The 24,995-nt window shown below is 32.7% G+C and overlaps 5 protein-coding genes and 1 non-coding gene across 9 annotated transcripts in view; 2 read left to right on the top strand and 4 right to left on the bottom strand.

The window, feature by feature from the left end:
• Positions 1 to 24,995, bottom strand: part of LOC108483784 (uncharacterized) — an 84,066-nt gene that overhangs the window by 36,768 nt on the left and 22,303 nt on the right. Inside the window, exon 1 of one of the 3 annotated variants that reach the window (XM_053032066.1) lies at positions 6,287 to 6,296. The exons of the other annotated variants lie outside the window; for them this stretch is intronic. The gene's annotated coding sequence lies outside the window, so the exon portion shown is untranslated. Of the gene's footprint in view, positions 1 to 6,286; positions 6,297 to 24,995 lie in introns of those variants that run through there. 3 annotated transcript variants of the gene reach the window in all.
• LOC108483385 (protein CYPRO4-like) lies at positions 1,130 to 4,163 on the top strand. The gene is made up of 2 exons (XM_017786756.2): positions 1,130 to 2,875; positions 3,624 to 4,163. The coding sequence occupies exons 1-2, from the start codon at positions 1,280 to 1,282 to the stop codon at positions 3,903 to 3,905; spliced, it is 1,878 nt and encodes a 625-aa protein (XP_017642245.1). The 5' UTR covers positions 1,130 to 1,279; the 3' UTR covers positions 3,906 to 4,163.
• LOC108482200 (glycoprotein 3-alpha-L-fucosyltransferase A-like) lies at positions 5,337 to 10,487 on the bottom strand. Its single transcript, XM_053019599.1, has 8 exons — positions 9,768 to 10,487; positions 9,551 to 9,577; positions 8,484 to 8,644; positions 7,453 to 7,694; positions 7,272 to 7,376; positions 7,041 to 7,197; positions 6,337 to 6,564; positions 5,337 to 5,854 (listed from the first exon to the last, which is right to left on the bottom strand). Exons 1-8 carry the CDS (start codon positions 10,188 to 10,190, stop codon positions 5,599 to 5,601), a joined length of 1,599 nt encoding a protein of 532 aa, XP_052875559.1. The 5' UTR covers positions 10,191 to 10,487; the 3' UTR covers positions 5,337 to 5,598.
• LOC108480741 (cold-regulated protein 28-like) lies at positions 11,291 to 15,116 on the bottom strand. Of its 2 annotated transcripts, none has more exons than XM_017783832.2 (5): positions 14,690 to 15,116; positions 12,989 to 13,147; positions 12,659 to 12,872; positions 11,937 to 12,054; positions 11,291 to 11,838 (listed from the first exon to the last, which is right to left on the bottom strand). In XM_017783832.2, the coding sequence occupies exons 1-5, from the start codon at positions 14,843 to 14,845 to the stop codon at positions 11,817 to 11,819; spliced, it is 669 nt and encodes a 222-aa protein (XP_017639321.1). In that variant the 5' UTR covers positions 14,846 to 15,116; the 3' UTR covers positions 11,291 to 11,816. The 2 variants fall into 2 exon arrangements, with proteins under 2 accessions (XP_017639321.1, XP_017639320.1); XM_017783831.2 differs by having other exon boundaries at positions 11,942 to 12,054.
• TRNAR-UCU (transfer RNA arginine (anticodon UCU)) lies at positions 16,487 to 16,559 on the top strand. Its single transcript has one exon. It is a non-coding gene; the product is annotated as a tRNA-Arg (tRNA).
• On the bottom strand, positions 18,254 to 18,917 carry LOC108480742 (40S ribosomal protein S16-like). Its single transcript, XM_017783833.2, has one exon. It carries the CDS (start codon positions 18,867 to 18,869, stop codon positions 18,432 to 18,434), a length of 438 nt encoding a protein of 145 aa, XP_017639322.1. The 5' UTR covers positions 18,870 to 18,917; the 3' UTR covers positions 18,254 to 18,431.

The raw sequence follows: 24,995 nt of genomic DNA, 5'->3' as shown, positions 1-24,995 counted from the left end.
GGTTACTGTCTTATTGAACTATTCAAAATTTTTTTATCAAAGTCACTCGGTTAAAATTGTTGATGTATGACCTTTCTTGCATCGTCTTCATCAATCTAAAGTTCTCTTTTCCTTTTACCTTCTATAGTTTAGATTTTTTTTATGAAATAATTTTGAACATTACGAATTTACAAATTAAAATTTAAGTAGTTTGTTTTCAATCTTTGACATTGATTGTCAAGTCAATTTAAATTTAAGATATGTTTTACTTGAATAGGTATTACTTATTTTATTATACCAATTATTGAATTGTCTCTTAGAGTTTGTTAATAGAGCTTTTTGATGATTTAAATAAAACTTTCAAATAATTTAAGGACTCAAATAAAATTTTAGAATAGTTTAATGATCATTTTGTAACTTTAGAATAGTATAGCAACCTTGAGAGTAATTTACCCAAGGGAAAATCCAAAGCTTTCATCATGTTTTGGAGTTTCTCGAACGCGATTCAAACGCGTATTAACTGCTAACTTTTTAATATTCGGCCTTTTTGTAACGCGACACGGTTGCCTACATTTGCGTACTATCCAAAGTTTCCAGCGTCGCATTTTACTTCGCTGCTAAGATTTCGCGCCACGTTACATTAACGCTAAGTAGCTAACCGCTAACCGATAATATCCGGTTACTTTCTCAACTACTCAAAAGCATTGTGCATTAATTAATTTTATAATTTTAACTCCATTTATATCATTAATTTGTTAGTTTTAAATTTTATTTTTGAAATAATAAAAGATAAAAATATCATTATATTAATATCTATTATTTTATTAAAAATATTTTTAAGTAATTTTTAATTTAGTTGTTGTTAATTTAACTTGTGAAACTAATTCAATTAATTATATTATATGAGTGTAATTTTATTATTAAATTTAGCTAATCTTTTTGCTTTTCACTTATTAAAAAGAAAAATACCACCAAAAATATTTCAAATTCAAATTCCTTACTTTTTTAACCAAGTCCCTGTTATTTTAATAAATACAGAAAAAGAATAGAGGAGTCTAATAATTCATTCACAAATAAAATAATAAAAAGCAGAATAAAATAAAATAAAGAAAACAAGAACAAGATGTATTAACCGGTACTAGCCGGTGACTAAAGTGTCAAAGTCGGATCTATAAATACTGTAATCGCCTCTTTCCGTTTGTTTGAAATCTGCCATCGGCAAAATCATAAAGCTCTCACAAGTTTCGAATTTTGCTCTTTAGTCCCTCAATTTATATTTGAAGTTCACCAAGGTTCTAAAATGGGCACTGCTCAAAGCAGGGAAGATCGGATCACGGATTCAGAATCCGATGAAGACTATGAAGAAGAAGAAGAGGAGGAGGAGCAATACGACGACGCTTTAAGCGATCATCAAAACACTCAATCTTCATCTTCAACTTCAACTTCTTCAGGTACTCAAAAAAGCCTCGACGATATCGATGCTAAGCTCAAATCCTTGAAATTGAAATACAATTCTCAGCAATCAAGCCCTAATCTCAAAAACCCAGTGAAGCTTTACCTTCATATAGGCGGGAACACACCCAAAGCGAAATGGGTAATCTCTGAAAAGCTCACTTCTTATAGTTTCACTAAGGAAAATGGTGATAATGATGAGAATTGTTGGTTTTTGGAAGTAGGAACGAAAGTTAGGGTTAGGGTTTCGACTGAAATGCAATTGAAAATGTTTGGGGATCAGAAGAGAGTCGATTTTGTGGATAAAGCTGTTTGGGCTTTGAAGTTTTTAAGGGATGAAGAGTATAGGAATTTCGTTACTCAATTTCAGAATTGTTTGTTTGAGAATGTTTATGGTATGGAAGCTAGTGAAGAGAATAAGGTTAAGGTTTATGGAAAGGAATTTATTGGGTGGATGAAACCCGAGGTAGCGGATGATTCCATGTGGGAAGACGCGGATGATCTGAGCTCGGGTTCAATTCCGATTAAAGGGAATCGAGAGTTGATGGAAGAGTTTGAAGAAGCTGCTAATGGAGGTGTTCAAAGTTTGGCTTTAGGTGCATTGGATAATAGTTTCTTGGTTAATGATTTGGGTGTTCAAGTTTATAGGAACTTTAACCGTGGGATTCATGGGAAAGGAATTTGTGTTAAGTTCGACGCTGGTGGTTCGAGAATTGGAGGAAGTCCGTCTAGTTCGACTCCCAAAAAGGCTTTGCTAATGAGGGCCGAAACAAATATGATGCTTGTGAGTCCAGAGAATGAAGGGAAACCTAACGCAACAGGGCTCAAACAGGTTGATATCGAGACAGGGAAGATTGTCACAGAGTGGAAGTTCGAGAAAGACGGTGCCGATATCACAATGAGAGATATCACTAACGATACCAAAGGGTCGCAATTGGATCCCTCAGAATCGACATTTTTGGGTTTAGATGATAATAGGTTGTGTCAATGGGATATGAGAGATCGAAAAGGGATGGTTCAAAACATTGCCACAAGTGATTCACCTGTTTTGCATTGGACTCAAGGGCATCAATTCTCGAGAGGGACAAATTTTCAGTGCTTTGCGAGCACAGGAGATGGATCAATTGTGGTCGGATCACTTGACGGGAAGATTCGGTTGTATTCGAAGACATCAATGAGGCAGGCCAAGACCGCATTTCCCGGTCTCGGTTCACCGATCACTCATGTGGATGTTACCTATGATGGGAAGTGGGTTTTGGGCACAACTGATACGTATCTGGTCCTCATTTGCACTCTATTTACAGATAAAGACGGGAAGCCAAAAACCGGGTTTAGTGGTAGAATGGGGAATAAAATTCCAGCACCCAGATTGTTGAAGTTGACTCCTCTGGATTCACATCTAGCTGGGAACAATAATAAGTTCCATGGTGGCCATTTCTCATGGGTAAACATCGAGACTGACCTTTATTTAATTGCTTTCTGCTTCATTGTTTTTCACTTTCCAGTTTTGTTTAGGGTTTACAGTTCTTGTTTAGGACTTAGGATTCACATCTATGCTCTAATTTTTGTTTAGGGGTTAGGGTTTTGGGGTCTGATGTTTAGTGTATTAGGTTTTATTTACCTTTATCACTTCCGACCACTTTACCTATAAGCTACTAAGGTACGATCAGATATTAGATCTTGTAGAGTTCAATTTCCGTTCTTGATCCATGACCAATATGAATGGTCACTATGAACTTGAATTTCCTTTTCTAAGCTATTGAAGAACGATCGGATATTAGATCTCGTAGAGTTTAGTTCCCGTTCTTGATTCATGACCAATATGAGCAGTCTCTATAACTCGAATATCTGAGCTATCGAGCGACAATGGATATGAAACGGTCATTATGAACTTGAGAATTTCCTTTTCTAAGCTATCGAGCGACAATGGGAGATTAGATCTCATAGTTTGATTCCCATTCCGAATCCATGACCTATAGTACCAGTCACCATGGACTCGAAGTCGCTCAGGCTAGGCCTTTATGCATGTTTTATATTGAGTATAAAACAGAGTCTCCCTAGACATGTGATTCATTAACGTTGGATAGTTTAAATGATCATTTACGTTGCTTCTTTTCGATTTTCGTAACTTCAATACTACATGACATTCATCACTTTCGGAACTGACCCACTTATCGAACTCTCTTTCTCAGGTCACCGAGAACGGTAAACAAGAGCGACACCTAGTTGCAACCGTGGGGAAATTCAGCGTGATATGGGATTTCCAGCAAGTGAAGAACAGCGCTCACGAATGCTATCGGAATCAACAGGGTCTCAAGAGCTGTTATTGCTACAAAATCGTATTGAAGGACGAATCTATCGTAGAGAGTCGATTCATGCACGACAACTTTGCCGTTAGTAACTCACCCGAAGCTCCGCTGGTTGTGGCAACTCCGATGAAAGTCAGCTCTATCAGCCTCTCTGGCAGACGATGACATTTGCCCAAGTAGAGGATATTACTTTTCAAATACGTAAAGAGAAACTTATCCATATCTGACATTCGCTCACATCATATGCTTTGTGTTTGTATTAAATTTTTTTTTTTTCCATTCTGCATCTTGTAATTGGTTAAAAAGCTTATCCATATCTCACATCATATGCTTGGATTGTTGAACAACAGTGTGATTGTTTTTCTTTTCACATCATCTTGTAAATAATATATAGTATATGAGTTTCTCTTTCATCTCTTTCAAGCCTTGTCTTAAATATAACTTAATTTTTGTTGTAGGAATATTTTTATTGTTAATTATATTACTGATATTAGAATAATAATTTATTTATATTATTATATGATAATAATAAAAGTAATATTACTTAATATGATAGTATATTAATGTGAAATTAATAAATTTAGTTTTATCTTTCAAAAATTCAATTTAAATAAAATATTATTAATTAATAATATTATAATTTATAAAATCATTTAATATAATTAGATAAATTAAAAATAATAAAATTCAAGTTTTTAATTTAATAAAATAATTTTATATATAAAAATATGATTTTATTTTAAATATAATAAGTAGAGATAAATATCAAATTTATATATAAGCTTTAGTCTAATATACAATTTGATACATAAAATTTAATTTGTTAAATTATATGCATGAAACTTGAATTATAGTTCAATTATATACTAATTAAAATTACAATTATTTTATATTAATTGCCACTTAATTAGTATTACAATTAAAACTAATATTTAATATGATAAATATATGCATTAACAATGTATTTTCATTCGAATAACATCTAAAAATTATAAGGGAAAAATTATAGTTTAATGTTATTTAATAAGTATTGTTTCCGGCACCCAAAAATATGATTATATTATGTCAATGACAATAAAATATTAAATGAATAGTTCTTTGTAGGTAAAATTTTGATTTATATTGAATAATTAGTTATTTAATTACTTACTATTTTATTATCGATTATTTTTTATTATTTTTAAAATATTATTTATTCTCTTGATTATGTATCAAATTAATAGACTTTATACATAATTAATTAATGATGCTTTGAAAATTTTGAAGCTAAAACTTAATGGTACGAATCATAATAACTAGTATCGTTTCGATATTGATCATACCATTTAATACATGTTTTAATCCTAAATTAGTACTAAATAATTTATGTTCCGTTTTGATCAAAACTTATACCAGTTTTAGTTATTTTGACGCATTTTAACCTATTTTGACCGATACAATGCGTTCTATGTATATTTTCACGTATTGATTGATACAACATTTTAATATTTAAACATTATTTTTAAATTTTATAGTTGCATATATGTATATAATATATTATATATGAAAAATATTTAAAAAGTACCGACAAAAACTAAAACGATATACCAAAATGTATTGGTACCAAAACAATGCCGATATATTCACCAATACGGTACTGATTAATACCATCCAAAAATTATAATCATTGCTCATCAACTATAACTTAGCAGTTCATCAATCTAAAATGAAAACATAATTCAAAAAGAAGCATTGGATGAAATTCATAACCTGCATGAGGCTGCCTTCGATCTTTGAGGAAATGTTCCTCAGCAAACCATCATCGATATCAGGAATCTGTCATCGGTGCTCGAAGATGAGATAACGGAAACCACCAGTCTTACACGAATATGACTTCGAACTTCGCGCAAGGGTTGTTTTCGATATGGTTCTTAAAATCAGCATCCCCTTTGAACTTGAATGTATATAAAGCCTGTCTTTGTGTCAACCCAAGAGGATATATTCTGTATACTTTTAGTTCATCTCCACCTCGAAGGCTTTCTGGCCTTTCCGGTTTCCAAATAGGAACGTGTTTCCGAAACTTGAAATGCGTGTGAACCGCAGCCTCCAAGGTATTTAAGGTCATATTCCCGGACCTGCTCATCGATATTGGAAAAATAAGGATTTCGTCTAGTTTTGTCATCAATAAAAACAGTTTTGCAAACATTTTACTCGTTAAGGGGGGTCGGCTCTTTTTTGGAGAGAAGCTTTTGAAGTATTATCCGTCGAGAAGCTGACAGAACCCTCAAACGGAGGTATTATTCCTATTGTGTTTATACTCGGTTTAGTCTCAAGTTTTTGTCTCCCTATTTAGAGAAAGGGCGGTAGTGATCTTATCCACTAAGACCCTTTAAGGGTAGGGGTTCAAATCCCTCCGTGAACCCCTTTAGGGTTTTTTGGGAGTAGGGAGACAAAAACCCAAGGCTAAAATCGAGCATAGACAACTTGGGAATAATACCTCCGTTCGAGGGTTTGATCGGCTACTTAGTGGACAACACTTCAAAGACTTCTCTAAAAACGAGAGCCAACCCCCCTTAACAGTACTAATATTAGTTAAAGAGTACAAGAGCTATACTACCTTAAGAAAATAGAATCCATCTCAAACCTCCCTCGTTCTCGTACGTATAAATGATATACGGTTTCTGATCCTTTGTTACACTTGCAGGGACGTTTCTTGGCATCAGAATCCTTTTCTTCTTTCTCCCAAATGGCGGTTGCTATGTGAATGCACAAACGGCATGACGAATGAACCGCAGCCATATCGAGAAGAGCCTTGAAAGTATCGGTCGGGCCTTCTTGCTTCCACCTAAACCCATTGATATCTCATTGTTAACAAGATTCCGGTAAAAGTACCATGGATGTCCCTGAATTAGGAGTTAGATTGCATGTTATCCCTACTCAAAAATGGGATCAATTAGTCCTTATACATTAAATAAAAGAGCAAACTAATTACTTCTGTTAAAAATTCTATCTATTTCTACTGTTAAAAATTGGCTTGACTGACAAAATAATCAAACATATGTGGTGTGTTATATGTACCTTATTTTAATATATTCTGATGTATAGAGACCAATTTTTAATAGAAGAAATGGATAAAAATTATAATAAAAAGACTAGTTTACTCTTTAATCTAATGTATAGGGACTAAATGAAATTCGACTCCTACTCCTAATATAAAATATAAGAACCTCCATGGTACGTTTACCACAAGATTCCTCGTGAAGAAATCAAATTATAATTCTGGCCATTAAAGAAACAATTTCCGTAAGGTAACGTATTCACCTTAATAATCGATTATAAGCGTCCGGGTTTCCTGCAAGGTACTTCATTTGTTCTGCAATGGACCGAACATCCTTCAAGTCCTTAATTTGTAAATATGAATCGGAAGAAGGAGCAAAATCTTCGATATTTGGTGCACCAATCACCACGGGTACACTTCCTACAAAATTTACCATTTCCATTAATCTGACGATGAAACTAAAACCAATCGGTATCGAAGCGTAATGTTCATACCTGCAACAAGAGATTGGAAAAACTTTTCCGTGACATAATCTTCCTCATTCGAGTTCTCGAAAGCCAAGCTAAACTTATATCGTTTCAGAATTTCGACTTTGTCCACTGCAAATTTAAATGAAATGTAAACACGGATTCGTATTTGAATTAAAAATATACGAAGTTTAATACTTCAATTCACCTCCCCCTTCACGATTTCTATGGCAAAGACCATAAGAATCTATCTTGATATTCTCCTTTTCGAGCTCCAGAAGAGCTTCCAAACGAAAGTTGCAAGCAATACAGTTAGAAATGAAAGCAGCTGCAAGAGCCTTCTCAGACTTCGGGATCACCGGTGCCATGATATCATACTCAGCCCACGAAAAATATCCGACAGGTACATCGGACGAGAGGCTAGTTGTCATTACAATATCAAAACCTTCCCTAAATTCATAGAAAAAGAAAACCATTAGTTTTACACCAATATTCAATAGTCCGATGGGGGAATATCAGGTTCATTTATAACAAACGTGTCCAAAAGAGAAGCACATTAGAAGTATGTGTTAAATCTCATAACGGTCAAGCCATGTCAACGAGCCTAGATGCTTGGAACATGTTTTTGTTGAAGCATCACATCGAGTTTATTATCCATAGATTATAGCTTCTAAGAGTAATCACAGCAAATATCACATTTAACTAGAACCCACTTCGGATTACGAACATATTCAACAGTTTGAAGGGGGAATATTGGGTTCATTTAGTCCGAACATATCCGAAAGAGAAGTACATTAGAAGTATGGCTAGAATCTTATAGCGGCAAAGCCATGTCAATGAGCCTAGATGCTCAGAAACGTGTTGTCGTTGAAGCACCATCGAGTTTATTGTCCATGGATCATACCTTCTAAGAGTAATTCACAGGAATATCGCATTTAACTAGAACCCACTTCGGATTAGTAACATATTCAACGGTTTGAAGGGGGAATATCGGGTTCTTTTATACCTCAAATATCCAAAAGATAAGCACATTAGAAGTATAATGGTAAAGCCACATCAACGAGCCTAGATTCTCAGAAACATTTTAGTTTATATTCCACAGATCATAAGCTTCTACAAGTAATTCACAGCAAACATCATATTTAACAGAATTGAGCATCATGAGTAAGGCAATATTAACGGAAAAATCCGTGATCATTTCAAATACAACCAAAGCCATCATAGATTGTGCTTACCCACCGTCGTGCCTGAGTAATATTATTCTCCGCATAGTAGGAAGCCGATTCCATAGAACGATGCACGCTAGGTGCTTTAGATTTTTTATGCAATTTAAAAGTAGCATCAGCTTTCCTAATCCATTTGGATCTGAAGCTACAATTCACGGCACAAGTTTTGACGTCCTACGATACCAAGAAGTTTAAGTCAGTAATTCAAAAAGGATATAACGACTTCAATCGGATTTTAAGTCCCGAAAGCTAACTAATAAGTTCAAGTTCTAAACATCATCAAGCCTGAAACAATAACATGCAGAATTACAAGAACATTTAGAGGGAACTAGCAAAATAATATACAAGTTTCCTAATGTACTAAATTAGAAGAAAATATAGAAAATGTCAATGATGAACTTATATATACACTTATATATAGGAAACCACTAGGATTAATAAATGTATATATATGACTTCCAAGATAGTTCCACTAACAGATACTATGAAGACATATGTATATAGGCAATGCGATAAACTTATATATATAGGAAACCTCTAGGATTAATTTATAAATGTATATGACTTCCAAGATAGTTCTTCTAGCCCTAACAGATGCTATGAAGACATATATTATATAGGCAATGTCTAGGATAAACATGTATATATAAGAAATCTCTAGGATTAACTTAACCTATATATATATATATATGCATGTAAATATATAGACTTTAATAGTAAATTGGTCACTAAACAATACCTCAATTCTCAGATTGGTTCTTAAAGTGTTTTTTTTTTTTTAACACATGACATGTTTTTATTGGATGTCATACACATTTCAGGTAAAATGGAACAGAATTGATAGTTTAGGATCACTTTTGACAAAAAATAAAACTTTAGGACCAATCTGAAAAATGGGGTATAGTTTAAGGACCAATTTATGAATAAAGCGAAATATATATGTCTGACTTCCAAGGTGATTCCTCTGCAATTAACAGATACTATGAAGATACATGCATGCATACATCCATCCATGCATCCATCCATCCATACATATACACACAATGAAGACATGCTATGAAGACATACATACATACATACATGATACATGCATGCCTGCCTGCCTCCCTGCCATAAACAAATGCAATGAAGACATGATCTTCACTCAAAAGCAACAATACCAAAAAAAGAACATTATATCACCTGCATTTCATGTATTATAATAAAAATAAACAAACAGAGCTTATTAGTAACCTCGAATTTCACAAACAAATCACTAAAAAATCACAATCTTAAAAGCTAAAGGTTAAAAAAAATCTAAACCAAAAATAATAATAGTAATAGTAATAACCTCCTTAACATCAGAAGTCGAAATCCAGATTGGATCCTTGTTAAAATCCCTTGAATAAACCACTGTATCTTCTCTCTCAAGCCACTCCTCACAGGTTTCCAGACCGGAGTAACGATGACCGCCCAAACCTCGAATCCCGGAATTTCGAACGCCAGCGACTTTCACACCACTAGAAGAGTGCTGTTTACGCAACAATTCCCGCCACGAATGGAAATACGTGGCGTTTTTGGCGATCCCGAGACGACCCAGAAACGTGAGTTGAGCAATGACGACGAGGGCGATGAGCCATGGCATCAAAGTGGACCATCTTTTCTTGTTGGAAACGGATATGGGAGATGCATCGGAAATGGGCAACCCTTCATGGGTTCTTGATCCTCTTAGTTTTGGCATTTCTCGATTTAATTCGAGGTTTAAGGGGAGAAATCACGAAATAATTAGAGAAATAAAGACTTCGACGTCAAAGAAAAATGAAAATTTGAAGATAAAATTTGAATAGTAATGGCTTGTTTGTGAATTAATGGACGGACGAATATTTTTCGTCGTTCAAAAAAGGCATTGACGTTGGCACGGGCTTCCCGTTCGAGTCAAATATTCCGGTTTTCGGCTTCGGCCGCCGGCGAGCCGTAGCAGCGGATAGACTTAGTTAAGGGTGGTGGCGGAAGAGGATTAAATAAAATTACGAAAGAATAACACTTTGAGAAATCATATTTATAGTATTTTATAGTACTTGTACATTAATATGGGATAAAGTATAATTTAGTCCTCAAAATTTGATATTATTTTTTATCTTGGTCCATATTTCTTTTTGAAGGATTGGTCCATGAATTTTTATTTGGTCCACATTCGTCCCGAAACTTGGCTGTTTTTTCAATCTGATTCTTAAACTTGGATTTCATTAATTATTATAATATATTTTTTAAGGATGACATGATATAATTTAAAGTGTTATATCATCACACCTTAATTGAGTTTAAATTTATGGACCAAATTAAGAAAATGTACCAAATACATATACTAAAGGTTCCTTTCATCTTTATTAATAATTTATGAAGGGTTAATCTCATGGAACATCTTCAAACTATGATTCAAAATTACAAAATGGTCCTTTAACTTCAAAACACTTTTTATTGAGCCTCGAAGTATCACCATCTTATCCATCAGACTATTCAACAGCCTAGCATGACGTTAAATGTCAACTTACATTTGGATTGGAGTAAATTTAAAATGTGTAGATTAATTTTTTTGAACTTTTCCAAATTATGATTCAAATTTCAAAATGGTCCTTTAACTTCAAAACATTTTAATTGAGCTTTCAAAGTATCAACATCTTATCAATCAAACCATTTCATAGCTCATTTTCAAAATATGTAATGGACTAAAAACACTCATTTTCCATCTAGTATCATATTACTCGGGCTCGGATGTGAGTTTCAAATACCAAACTCAATGCATTCAATCTTATCTAGATATGCATCGGAAACGAGCGGAAGTGCGAAACACAAACGTTTTAAAAACCTGATGATTTGGAGAATCCGGATCTAAGGTATACATTCATTGTGCCTATTTAAAGTATAAACAGATTACTAATAGCCAACCGGCTTGCATAATATCATAAACTTCGGATACACGGCAAATGATAGCTTAGAATGCAAGTTAGGTATAAAATCGCAGCACGAATCTAATAATGAAGAGAAGAAAAAGAACAAAAGAATTCTACCTTAAATCTATGCAAAATCTTCTAACTGCAAAATCATCAATCAATTCTTTGCACTGCATTCTCTCCCAGCGTTTTTCGGCAACCGAGCACTGAGCGAGAAATTGCCGAATTTATTTCATGGCCAAAAATAAGTATCATCGATTTTTTTCCCTGTTCATTAGTAGAAATTGAACTCTGCATTAGGAAGTATTGTATGTTGGACTTTCGGCAGGTGACGCTCTTGGTGTGGCCTGACAGCTATTTCTTTTTTATTCCTCTTTTTGCAGATGTATGGCTTATGATTGAGTCATCTGCCGAGTTTAATTTTCCAAACGGCGAAACCTGAACATGAGTTTCATGGATAATAAATTTGAGGTTTCTAGACATCTTCTCAAACAGTTAAGCTTTTGTAAAAGGCAGAGACAGTTAAAATTTTTAACCTTACTTGACTGTTACTTGAAGCATCAAGCATCGGCATCATCTTCAAGCGTTTTGCCCCGGAAACACAGCTGGTTTTTTCTCTTAGCTCTTCCTCCACAAAATTCTGATCCGAGACCTCTATAAAAGACCAAATACTTCAGTTAAACCAAAAAAAAAAAAAAAAAAATACAAGCACCATTCCAGATTAACTCGGAAGTAAAAAATTTCTCTCGAGGCAAACAAAAGAAAAAACAAAACAAGTGCCTCTTGATCTTAAGGAAACATGACACCACACATGGCATTTCTCCATTTCAAATCTATTCGAAAGTGGGTTTTGGTGTGGTGGGATACCTTCAAAGTCCCCACCGTGCAGCACCACCAAGCCAAATGGGCACTTCATCCAATCTTACATCGGTAACTTCAAGTCACTTTCACCCATCATGTGCATGTGAAGTTCAGAGAAACAGAGAACCAAAACCGATATTCCTCCACTGGTTGTTAAACCAATCACATAACCCAAAAGGCTCATTCAGACCAAAGTTTATGTCAAAAGCATACTAGGAGAGGAAAACAAGTTTGTTTACAAAGATCTCCACTAAAATGATGCATTTTCATGGAAAGAGCAATGCATTAAGTTAAAAAAGGTATACACCAAATAGCATGGAATAGGGAAGCTCATAACAGAAACAAAAGAAGGCAATAAGAAGAGGAAAATATGCTAGCAGATTAAGCCTAGATGTACCAGTAGTGCAGGCACCCAAATTCGTATTACTTCTTGAGCAGATTCTGCCATTGGGAACTGCAGTTTTCCTCGAAAAAGGAAATGTTGCTGAGCTGCTTTTGGCTGCAGATGTAGAATAATATAATGGATTCCCTAGGACATCACTAGAATCAGCAGTGCTATCCAACAACGGATCATTGCTCTTCAGGTAGCAGCCATCTTGGAGAACCGAAAACTGAAAAGACAATCAAGATAACTTATTGAAACGAGGCAATTAATAGAGTTAAAACCATAAGGTGAAGATGGCAAGCAGAGTAAGTCTCTGACTTGATGAGAGGAGGAATAACTTACTTTGGCAGGCAGTTGTGGGGCTGGACATGGCTCCCACATTTCCTCCTGTGGATAACAGCCTCGCAATCTCATAGAATAATGCAACTGCTCGGCAAATGATGTTTCTAAGAACTCAATATACGAGTTGTGCTTCTCGTTGGTCCAAACCATAGTTTGACCCTGCTAAGTTGAAAATAAAAAATAACAGAAAAGATTTAAGCTGCATACACGATGAAATGGGAGTTCTACGATAAATTAACCACAGGAAAAGAAGTTAAACCATTTAGACGAGATGAATTAATAAAGAAATAAGAGTTTCCTCAATAAGAGGACATCCTTTAACTTACCATCCAATCCATAGTGATATCAAATGGCCGAAGGATAGTTCTGGTAGGTTTACCTTTTTGGATTTCTTGGATAGAATTTTATCACGACAAACAGAAGGAAAAGGTGCTCAACAAAACATAATCTATGTTGGAAGAACTAGGTAGCGCATGAGGAAATTGCATTACTAACCGAAGGAATCCAGGATTACAATCCTAGAATCTAAATGAGGGAATTGGAGAGGACCAGAGAATTAAAGCTGTTTATATACTGATAGCAAATAAAGAATAAACAAGAAATATATAAGGCTTTCCTAATCACATCCAGCAGAAAGCCATCTTAGGCACTAAATGAATGAAGTAAATGGGGGATATTCTACTTAAATAGAGGGAATGAAGGATGCTATGTTTTGAGGCTGTGATCGATAGAGAAACCCTGTTTTGAGCTTGCCTTTTCTGGCGATTTATTGAAATTATATCTCATTTTTCATTAATATTGGAGACATTTAAGAAGAAATTCCTTCCTCGCAAATATATCAAGTATAAACCAACGTATAAGAAATTAAAAAAAAAAATTCTCCATGATGGTCATCTTAAGAAAGCCATAGACTTCATTTACTTGAAACTACAATATTTTGCAGTAACAATGCCCCCATTGTACAATTGATTCAAACGACTAGTATTTAATTGGTGCTAAATAAAGAAACTAGTCATGATTTTACAGTGAATTTTCCATTTCTCTATTCCAAAAAAACTAAATCGTCTAAACTCATTGAGCATTATAAAAACTGAGGTTCTCCGTTCTCAAGTTAAGATCAATAGATGCACAAACAGAAAAAAAAAACTTATAAAATAAAATGATTTATAATCGTCATTTCTTTTATCAACACAACATCATCACTACAAAATGAAAATGGAAAAGAAATAATTCATTAAGCTGTCTCTTTTTCTCTCTGCGATTTCCTAATTTTACTGTGAATTTCCACTTCTCTACTCCAAAAAACTAAATCATATCAATTTATTAAGCATTATAAAAACTGAGATTCTCATATAAAGATCAAAATATGCACAAAGAGAAAACACAGACAGACACACATAAAACAAAATGATTCATTATAATCTGCATTCTTTTAACAACAAAACATCATCACAGCAAAATTTGAAAAGAAACAGCAACAGTAATAAAATCATTATCATGCAATCCTAAAATCAACCTAATCGTCTTAAATGAACCGATCTCCTTTTCTCTTTATCGTTCCCTAATAACATGAAATCAAACCTCCATTATTCAAGCATCACGAAAAAAGTAAAGACTAAAACTTAACGGATAAAGAATAACGCATCAAGCTACAATTCAAAACTAAAAAAAGGAAGTTAAATTAGAAAATAACTAAATTACCGGTGTGGCATTTGCAGTAGGATCTCGGAAGCTCTCAATGGTTACACCAGAGGAAGAAGAGTCCGAGTTCATCTGAGTGAACTCATTTAGACGATCCAATAACGGATCCGAAGACGGAACCGGTACCGGAAAATTCCGCCGGAGATTATGTCCCATTGTTGACCTTTTTTCCTTGGCTTTCAAATCGGAAAAATAGGAAAAACGTGAAGATTGTTTTGAAATTTATAAAGAGAAAAAAAAATTAAAATCCTTAAAATTAGCAGAGAAAATAGAGAGGCGGTGTTGTTTATTGTTGTTTGTTTAAAGGGCCAGTAAAGGAGGTCCACAAGGCGACGCTTTTACACTTGTCAAAATCAGGCAGGTGACACGTCAACAGGTGCGATAATATCTTAGGCCAGTGTCAACCAGATATTTTTGTTTTCCCTCTTCCGGCATTATAGCTTTTAAGCTGTTCGCACGCTTTTAACGGTACACGTGAAAAACAAATGTATATTTAAAATATGGGTTAATTTTATTAAACATCCTCAAGATATGACCAATATTTTAAATTAGTCCTTCGGTTTTAAAGGGAGTATTAATATTGTATCAACTATGTCTTTTTTACATTAGATTAATCGTGAATTTAGGTGTTAAATGCAATCTCAACCTGACATAGAGTATATTTAAAATATTTGGATTAAATTATAAATATGTTTGTATCTATTACATAAGCTAGTGGGAACCGACGTACTAAAAATAAATTGTGCCAAAAATTAGAATATACTCATTTTCCTTTGATATCATATATCTAAGTTTCATATGTTATTATTTCATATCCATATATGGTAAATTTATATTTTGGTCCCTAAAATAAAAAGATTTCTATTTATTTTTTTCATTGGGATCTGACGTACTAAAAACCAATTGTGCCAAAAAATTAGAACGATACTCTTTTTCCTTTGATATCATATATCATATGTTATTATTTTATATTTATATATGATAAAATTGTATTTTGGTCCCTAAAATAAAAAGGTTTCTATTTATTTTTTCGAAGTGATGAAGTCATAAATTAATACAAGATAAAATTGCACTTTAACCTCATACAAATTATAATTTAATTTTGACTCCCTAAAATTTTTTTTGAATGTTCTGGTAAACTGTTTAATGCTATTTAAATAAGTCTTGAGCCTTAATATTCGTTAATGGAAAAAATAATTTTAAGAGAATTTTACCTAATATTTAAAGGTTTAATTTAACTCGACCCTGTATTTGGTCGAAACCTAATGTAACTACCGGATGTTGGAAAGTATAGGAGCAAAGGATAAAAAATGAATTATGCGAAGTAAAAGTAACAAGTTTATGGCTAGGAAAGTAGTTTCCTTAAAATGAAAGAAAGTAATTATTAATCTTATCCATTTTATAACAAAATTCTCTTATTCTTTCATTTTCATCCTCCTCGAGTTTTATATCACGTGCCAATATTAAAGATGTAAATGAGAGATTTATGTTACTTAAGTTTAAAAAAACAACTTCAAATTTAATTTATCTTTGTTACGTTCGGTTTAAACTCGATTTTCAATAATTTCAATTCAATCTCAAATGGAAATGGTAGAACTTGAAGTTAAATAAGAGAAGCATCAAATTTCTAAAATCGGAATGGTGATCAGAATTAGTCAAACCCTGTATTCTTCAGTCCAACTAGTTGACTGATATTTACAATTCTAATAAATAAATCATTAAAAATTTAAAATTAATATATATATATATATAATTTAATAAATTTCAATTATATTTTAAGTCACAGCAACATCACCAGCGCTCGTGGCCTAATGGATAAGGCGCCTGACTTCTAATCAGGCGATTGTGGGTTCGAGTCCCACCGGGCGTGTAAGTTTTTATTTTTTTTATTGGTCTTTAATCCTCTTTTCTCGACTTTTTATATTTATTTTGAAAGGGATAAAGTAAGATTTAGTCCTTGAGCTTAAAAACTTTTCTCATTTTGGTCTCTGGACATTTTTTGTCCATATTAGTCCTAGAACTTGACATCTTTTCCCAATTTAGTCGATATTGGTCCTGGAACTTGGAAACTTTCCAAATTTGGTCTTGAACTTGGAATAATATGAACAAAAATAATTACTAAGCTCAAGGACCAAACTAAGAAATGGTGTTAATTTTTAGGACTAATATGAACAAAAAAATTTTGGAGACCAAAATGGGAAAGACTAACTCTTGCTTTCTCCCTTTAAAAATAAATAATCATGGAGACAAAAACAAAGGACAACGTAATCAAACGATTAATGACCAGATGTGATGACGTCGCTTATAGATAATATCATGTCATTACTTGAAAACTTATAAAAAAATTTGTAAAAAATTATAATTCTTTTTTTTTGTATATTTTTAAATTTTATATAATTTTTTTTAAAAATTTTTAAGTGATGATGGGACACTCCACGTCATCACACCCTAAATGAATTCAAATTCATAGGCCGAATAGAGAATAGTTATCAAAGTTTAAGATTATTGTGGACAAAAAAATTCAAAGACCAAAATGAAAAATAATTATAAAGGTGGAGGAGTAAACATTCATCCTTTTAATAAAGGAATAGAGGTTATTGGATAATCAATCACGAGATGAGTTTTAATTAAATACTAGTAATAATACCCGCGATGTGGGGTTTGATTTTAATAAATAATATATATTAATATTAGTAATTGATGTATTTATTTAATAATGAATTATTTTGTTTTCATCCTATAATATATTTTATATATAATTGATAAATTTCAATTAAAATTTCAAATAAAATGATTAAGATGTTTTATTTTTATTATCGGACTTAATATTAAAAATAACCAAAATTAAAAATATTTACATATTAAATATTTTTCATATTTGTAAAATTTAAGGAAAACAATTAATTTAATCAAAACTTTATCTAATCTTAAACTTTTAAGATAAGTATTTCTCGAATAAAGACCTTACCCTTACTCCCTTGAAGGTTCAAGCACGGGTAATTATATAGTGAACACCTACCAAATCAATCACAAAGAATTTAATTTTAGTTATATTGGTTTGACATCTCGCATAACAATTTATATGTATTTTATTGCTATTGAGAATGACATTTTCGTAGCGAAAAATGTTAATATCATCCTATCTCAATAATGGAGAATTTTACTTATAAAATTGGTCAAGAGCCGAACAAATTGCTCTGACTTAAACTGAATTTGAACAATACTTTTTACATCACGATTGCCCAACTATCCCTTCATTGTAAATACTCTTCAAAGAGATAAACGATAAAATTATATTTTATTTTCATAAATGAAGAACAATCCACCAATAATATGATCAAGCGACACAAAAAGTACTTGCACTTTTCAATGATGTTTGAAAAAGACCGGGCACTATTCCATTATATGGTATTGGATTGATTGAAACAATTTTTATTTTTATGATTTTTTAATCCAAACGGTCGAAATGATAACCTATCCTGTTCTAAAACATTGCCCTCTTTAATTGCACAATAAAACCTCATAAAAGAATTGAACATATTCATGGCAACTTCAACAAGAATATTAGAAATCAACAATAATTTAAGGCCAATTTCAATAGATTCAAGCAATGTGTTTAAATAAACATTAAAAAAAACAAAAATTCAAAATTCTGAAACTCAGTAACATCTTAAAATCATAGAAATTTATGAGAAAAAAACGAAAATCCAGTTTATTTGGCCAAACAAACCCTGAAATTTCATCAACGGTAACTCTTCTGGAACCTTGCCCTAGCACCTCTTCCACCGAATTTCTTCGGCTCACACCTCCTTGGATCAGCCACCAGCAAAGTCCGATCGTACGTCACCAAAACATCCTTAATATCCTTCTTGCTTTGCTCGTCGACATACTTTTGGTAGAAGGCAACGAGGGCTTTCGCTATGCTTTGACGGATAGCATAGATCTGAGAAGTGTGACCTCCGCCTTTGACTCGGATTCTCATGTCGACGCCGGCAAAACGGTGGCGGCCTAAGAGAAGGATCGGTTCGACGGCTTTGAATCGGAGGATCTCTGGCTCCACGAGCTCGATTGGACAGCCATTGATCTTGATCAATCCACGGCCTCTCTTGCAGTGTGTTACAGCTACCGCCGTCTTCTTACGGCCGAAACACTGTACGGACTCGACTGCTTTTTCCGCCATTGTTCTTTTTTCTTTAGGGTTTTCAAAAAATGAAGGCTGAGGGATTTATATAGGGTGGCTATGGCTTAGGTTTGTTCTTTTGTAAGGGTTAAATTGTCATACCATTGTATTTTCTTTAGGTTATATTCTGTTATTAGTCCTTGTACTTCATGAAAGTTATAGATTTGGTCCCTATATTTTAATTTAATCAGTTTTAGTCTCTATATTTTCAAATTTCAAATTTTATTATTCACTAAATTATAATTTTAAGTTTTATTATTTTCAAAATCCGATGGAGCAAATATATTATCACATGCCTAATATTATATTAGCTTGTTACTTACATGTATTATACACTAAAAACCAATTAATGGAATAATGATTGTCATTTGTGTCAAAATTGAAATTTTAAAATTTGAAAATATAGGGACTTAAAATGATCCAATTGGAGAATATTGACTAAATCTACAACTATACACATAGTACATGACTAGTAATTGAATTTAGCCAACAAATTTAACTATTATTGTTTGGTCCATGACTAAATTTTCAAAATTCATAAAGTATAATGACTGAAACGGACTAATTTGAAAATTACATGGGATAGAATTTATCAAATTAAATTATAGAGACTAAATCCACAACTTTCGCAATGTCCAGGGACTATGTCACATTTTAACATTCCTTCAATCGGAATAACATGAGTAAGAAATGGTCTATTATAAAATTAACACCCAAACTATGCCTCTTTTTTCATTTAAACACTTATATTTTTTTTCATAAGTGATATTAAACTGTTAATTTCATCTCATTTTACCTAAAATTGTTATGATAGATTATTTTATTTTTGAAAATCGAAATAAAATATCAAACGTAATTGAACTTAAATCCATCGAAACTTGAAATTGTTTAAACTTAAAATTAACATATAATAAATAAAAATAACTCTCCCTTTTTCCATCTATATTCTTTTTTTTTTTTTTTTTCATTTCAGGGCGAATCACGCTGTCTTGACATTTAGGATTTACATATACAACATATATATCAAGGGTGAGTTTCTTATTTCTTATTTCTTATTATTGAGCTTATAATATATAATTTATATTAGATGTTAGAATATTAATTCTATTATATATATATTAGTATTATTTTTATATTATTTATCTATTTCTATTTCATTTGCATTTAAGGAGTAAAGAATTATAAACTTGAAAAACACAGATCGGGTTGCGTCATACATATGAAAGAATATAAAATAATGATGTATTTGGCGAATAAAATACCATCGTCTAATAAGGAACTTTTCGGATTCGTTGATAAATTTTTGAAAGATTTCTTCGAAAATATTTCATTAACTCCTCGTTTATATTGAGTAGATCTTATTGTTGCGAAAATTCTTAATTCATGAGTTATAGGGAGGGACTTATGTCACCACAAACAGAGACCGAAACAAGTGTTGGATTCAATTAAATTTACCAAACTCAAATCCACTACGAGTTACGAAAATTTTAACTTTTGTAAATATATTCAAATATGATATAAATACACGAATTGAAATATTTACTCTATAATAATAAAGTTCAAGACCTTAAACTTGATTATGATACAAAGATATTATATATATATACACATGAATATACTAATTAATGGTGAATTCTTGGTTAAGAAATCATCATAATGTTAGTGATCTTAAATCTCATTGAGCTTAATGAATCTGTAAAAAATAATCATTCAAATGGTAGTATCGAAATTCCGGAACACTCAAAAAAAGTACAGAATTGGAATTGGCTCGTATCTGACTAATGATGTGGCTTATTCGGACTCAGTAAAGAGGACACTATGATGGTGTTTAAGGAGAAGAATCGGTAAACAATGTAGCATGCATTTGGAACTCGAGAGACGAGGTTATTGGTTTACGAAAACGAGGTCGGTTGATCAGCCGCACCATCGGCTTGTTTCTGTTGAGAAGCAACCTGCAACATTGGGTTTTAGAGCTTCGACAAGTGGATAGTGATTCTCCCCCTGTAAATTCGCCTGATGTAACATTTTCGGTTAATCGGAATAAATAAGTAAAACAGAACGACGCATATCGTTCTTTGTTGATCCGGAGTAGCATTTGCAAGAGAAGAGACTAGGGCTCCTACAGGAATCGGCTGAGAATGTTACGCATTTTGCATTGACTTATCGTATCGAGCGAAAAGCACGACACCGACAACATTAAGCATTATAACTCATCCTCGAGGTAACATAATGATTTTTCCTCGATTTCCACCCCTTCGAGAACCTCTTTGAGCTTCACCCCTACCTCTAGACATGGTGTTACTCCTACTCGCTGCCATTGAATGAGCTTCACCGTTCGGTCCGGCATTATTAACAGTTACCTGAGTCAATGTTGCATTTGGAGGCCGAACTTGAACGGCACGAACATTATTATCGATGTAATTTCTAGCCACTGTTGATGTTGATGCTCCGTTATTAACACCTCGATGTAACAACAAACCATTCGAATAATAAGGATGATATGGCCAAGTCGTGTCCGAATTACGATTTCTAATCGCGGTATCATTTCTATTGGCCGCTGGTACAAAAGCTTCGTTGTTTAGTGCCCCATCGACAGTAGGTTGAAGCCACGTATTCGAGTAATACTCGTAATTGGGCATCAGGGAAGTGGTCAATGGAGACAGTCCGTTATCGGGTTGTCCAGCAAAACCCGTCATCGGATATGAAACGATTGTTGCCTCCGAGGATGCTCCGACATCAAAATTTTGCGAGGAAGAACTAGTGTTAGTATTTTGATCAAAACTTTCAAGGTTATTTTCGTTTTGACCCTTCCTTTGGGTTTTGTACACCTTGCATAGAACACATGTATCAAGCTACAAAATGTAAAGTTAAATTTATTAGTAAATTAAAATAACAGTAACAACAAAGGTGTATTTAAAGGTTAAATATGCTATTAATCAAATACAAAAGAAGATCTAAAACAGCAGATAACCCATGTGAAACCCAACAAAATAAATCAAACATGAAAAATAAACGAAACATGGGAAAAAAAATAAAAAATAACAAAACAAAAATCTAGAAGCTTCACACAGACCCTTGCAAAATTAACAAACCCTAAACGGCAAAAAACTTCCCCTTGTTTCCGGTGAGTTTATACTTTGTAAAAATTTTGAATTTAGTCATTATACTTTAAATTGTTCAATTTTAGTCCCTATAATTAATTAATTAAACGTAATCATTTGGTAAGGATTGAAATTTTAAAATTTTAAAAGTATAAGGACTAAAGTTGATCAAGTTAAATATAGAGACTAAATTCACATCTATTACAAAGTAGAGGAACTAATAACATGGTTTAACCTATAGTTAAACAACTTTTTAACATTCAAAGACAACATATTGCTAATTAAAATGTAAAATCATGATAAATTTTAATAAACGGTAAATGTTTCACTAAATAAATTCTTACTATTATTTGTACTTATAAAATTAAATAATTAAAATTTTAAAATAAATCCTCAATGTTACAAATAAAAGTAAAATTACAAAAAAATCAAATTTTACAATGTGTAAATGTTTAGGGTTAATATTTCTAGAATTAATATTAAATTAACATAATGTACAAATATTAAGGGTTAAAATTGTTATTATGCTAATTTGAAAAGCTATCAAGCTATATTCCATTTGTAATTTAACCGTTTGCAACAAAAAAATTTTAAATAGTTAGGTGGTTATTTTATAGTTTTATAATTAAATAAATAATTTTTTTAATAATTAAGTGAATATCAATATAATTTACTCGAAATAAATTTTATTTAATAAAACAAACTAGAGGCATATTAGATTATTAATTAATAATCATATATTATATATAAATATTTGAAATTTTAAAAAAAATATATATTAAAATTAAATTTGAAAGAATTTACCGTCATGCCATCCTCGGGTTTGTTTTGGGGTTTAATCAGGCTAGGATCAACTTTGTATTCATGCATTTTCCATTCAGTTTTGTGACCAGAAGGATGTCGGCCGGTGTGAAATTCAAGTGTCTTTTTGGAGCCTATAGGTTTCAGACGGCCTTCAGGGATGTTTTTATCCATTCCGGTCGGCTTCCAAAAGCCATTCTCTGTCGAACGATCTGGCCTTCCTCCGTTTGGGTATTTTTTTCTCCTCGACGTGAAGAAATACCATTCGCTTTCTCCATTTGGTTCGTAAGACTCTAACACAAATATTATAAAACTTAAATTAAAAATATAATATATATTTAAATAAATATAAATATTTGAGTAAGTTAGGGTCCACGCAACTGCCCCTAGTTAGGAGTGTTCAATCGATTAACCGACTGGTTACTAACCCAAACTACCATTAATTGAATTAATCGACCCTTTTAAATCTTTAACCGTTAACTGAACCAAATTTTTTTAAAAAAAAATTAATCGAATTGAACTTTTTCTGTTAATTCGGTCGGTTAACTGAATTAACTGAAATTTATATATACATATATATATATTGGTTAAAACAAGTATAAAACACATCAAATATTAATCGACTTAACCGACCGATTAATTTTTATTTCTAAAAAATTAACCGAACCTACCAAATACTTATATATTATAATATTATTTATTAAATTCTGTTAATTCGGTTAACCGATCGATTTCGAACCGAATTAACCGTTAATCAAACTTTTAAAAAATTATTAACCGACTCCAACCGAATTAATTCGGTTAACCGATAGATTAACCGAATTAATTCGATTTTACCCTAAATTTGCACACCCCTACCCCTGGTTACAAGTCAAAGTTAAAAATTATTTATTAAAAAGGATAATGTAACATTTAATCCCTGAGTTTTAATTTTTTTTCAATTTGATCCCTGCACTTTTACGTGAAAAAACTAATACGAATATAATAGGAATAATAAAGGTTTAGTTAGGTTACCAGTGAGTTTGGCAGGTTCTGTTCCATAGAGATCAACCTCCCAAATAAGATTATAAGGTAAGAGTTCATTGTTAACCTTCTTCAACAAGTAATACTGAATCAATTCCTCGTCGGTAGGGGCGAATCGGACTCCAGGAGGAAACGATTGGATATAGTCTTTAACTTCAGCAACGGTTCGGCCGCCGTTAGAAGCAGTTGAGGAATTCAGCATGTTGTTTCGGTTATTGGCATTCTCCGCTGTTGTGACGGTTTCACCTCCTTCAAAAGCGGTGGTCTCGATGTTCGAAGCAACTGTGGAACTTAGAACATTGAGTTCATTATAAAAATTTTCATCCTGCGAGAAGAACTGATCACCTTCAAAAGCGGCGACGTCGATGTTCGAAGCAACTGTAGAATTTAGAACGCTATTTTGGTTATAAATATTTTCCTCCTGCGTGAAGAATTGACCAACTTCATAAGCAGTGGCGCCGCCATCCGCAGCAGCAAAGTAACTTAGCGTGCTGTTTTGATTAAAAATATCTTCCATCATTGTCTCGAATTCGCTGCCTTCATAAGCGATGGCACCACCATCCGTAGCAGCTGAGTAATTTAGTATGTTGTTATAAGCCTCATTCTCCGTTGCTGTGACGATTTCACCTCCTTCAAGAACGGTGGCGTCCATGTTCGAAGCAATTGAGGGATTTGAAATATCGTTTTGGTTTTCAATATTTGCTGCCATTGTGACAACTTGATGGCCTTCAGGCGCAGTGGCGCCGCCGTTAGCGGCAGCTGAGAAATTTTGCTCTTTGTTTTGCATATTTGAGGAAAATACGATGGTACGGTCAGGAGCGATAAAATACTAATTTTGGTTATCTGATTTTGTTTTGCGAAAAATTCTAAGCTTTCTATATTTAAATAAACAAATATTAACAAAATCATAGTTGTAGTAGGTTTAGATATAGAGAATTTAGGAACAAAAATTAAATTATTTAAAAATAATATTTTTAATAAAAATTAATGGTAGAAAAAATAGCTTAAATAAACTTTTATAGAAACTTCACGAAGCCTCTTTCAAACTTAATTATTTATTTTTAAAATTTATAAGTACAAAATTTAATTATTTAAATCCCATTATTTATTTTTTTTAAATATCCTTCAAAAGTTAATTAAAAGATTTGTCTTCATTAAAATTTTGGTTATTATCTGATTTTTTACGAACATTAAGATCATA

The sequence above is a fragment of the Gossypium arboreum genome, chromosome 1 (assembly GCF_025698485.1).
Source record: "Gossypium arboreum isolate Shixiya-1 chromosome 1, ASM2569848v2, whole genome shotgun sequence".
NCBI lineage: Eukaryota > Viridiplantae > Streptophyta > Magnoliopsida > Malvales > Malvaceae > Gossypium > Gossypium arboreum.
Note: the sequence above shows the minus strand (reverse complement) of the source record. Positions and strands in the feature narration are given on the sequence as shown.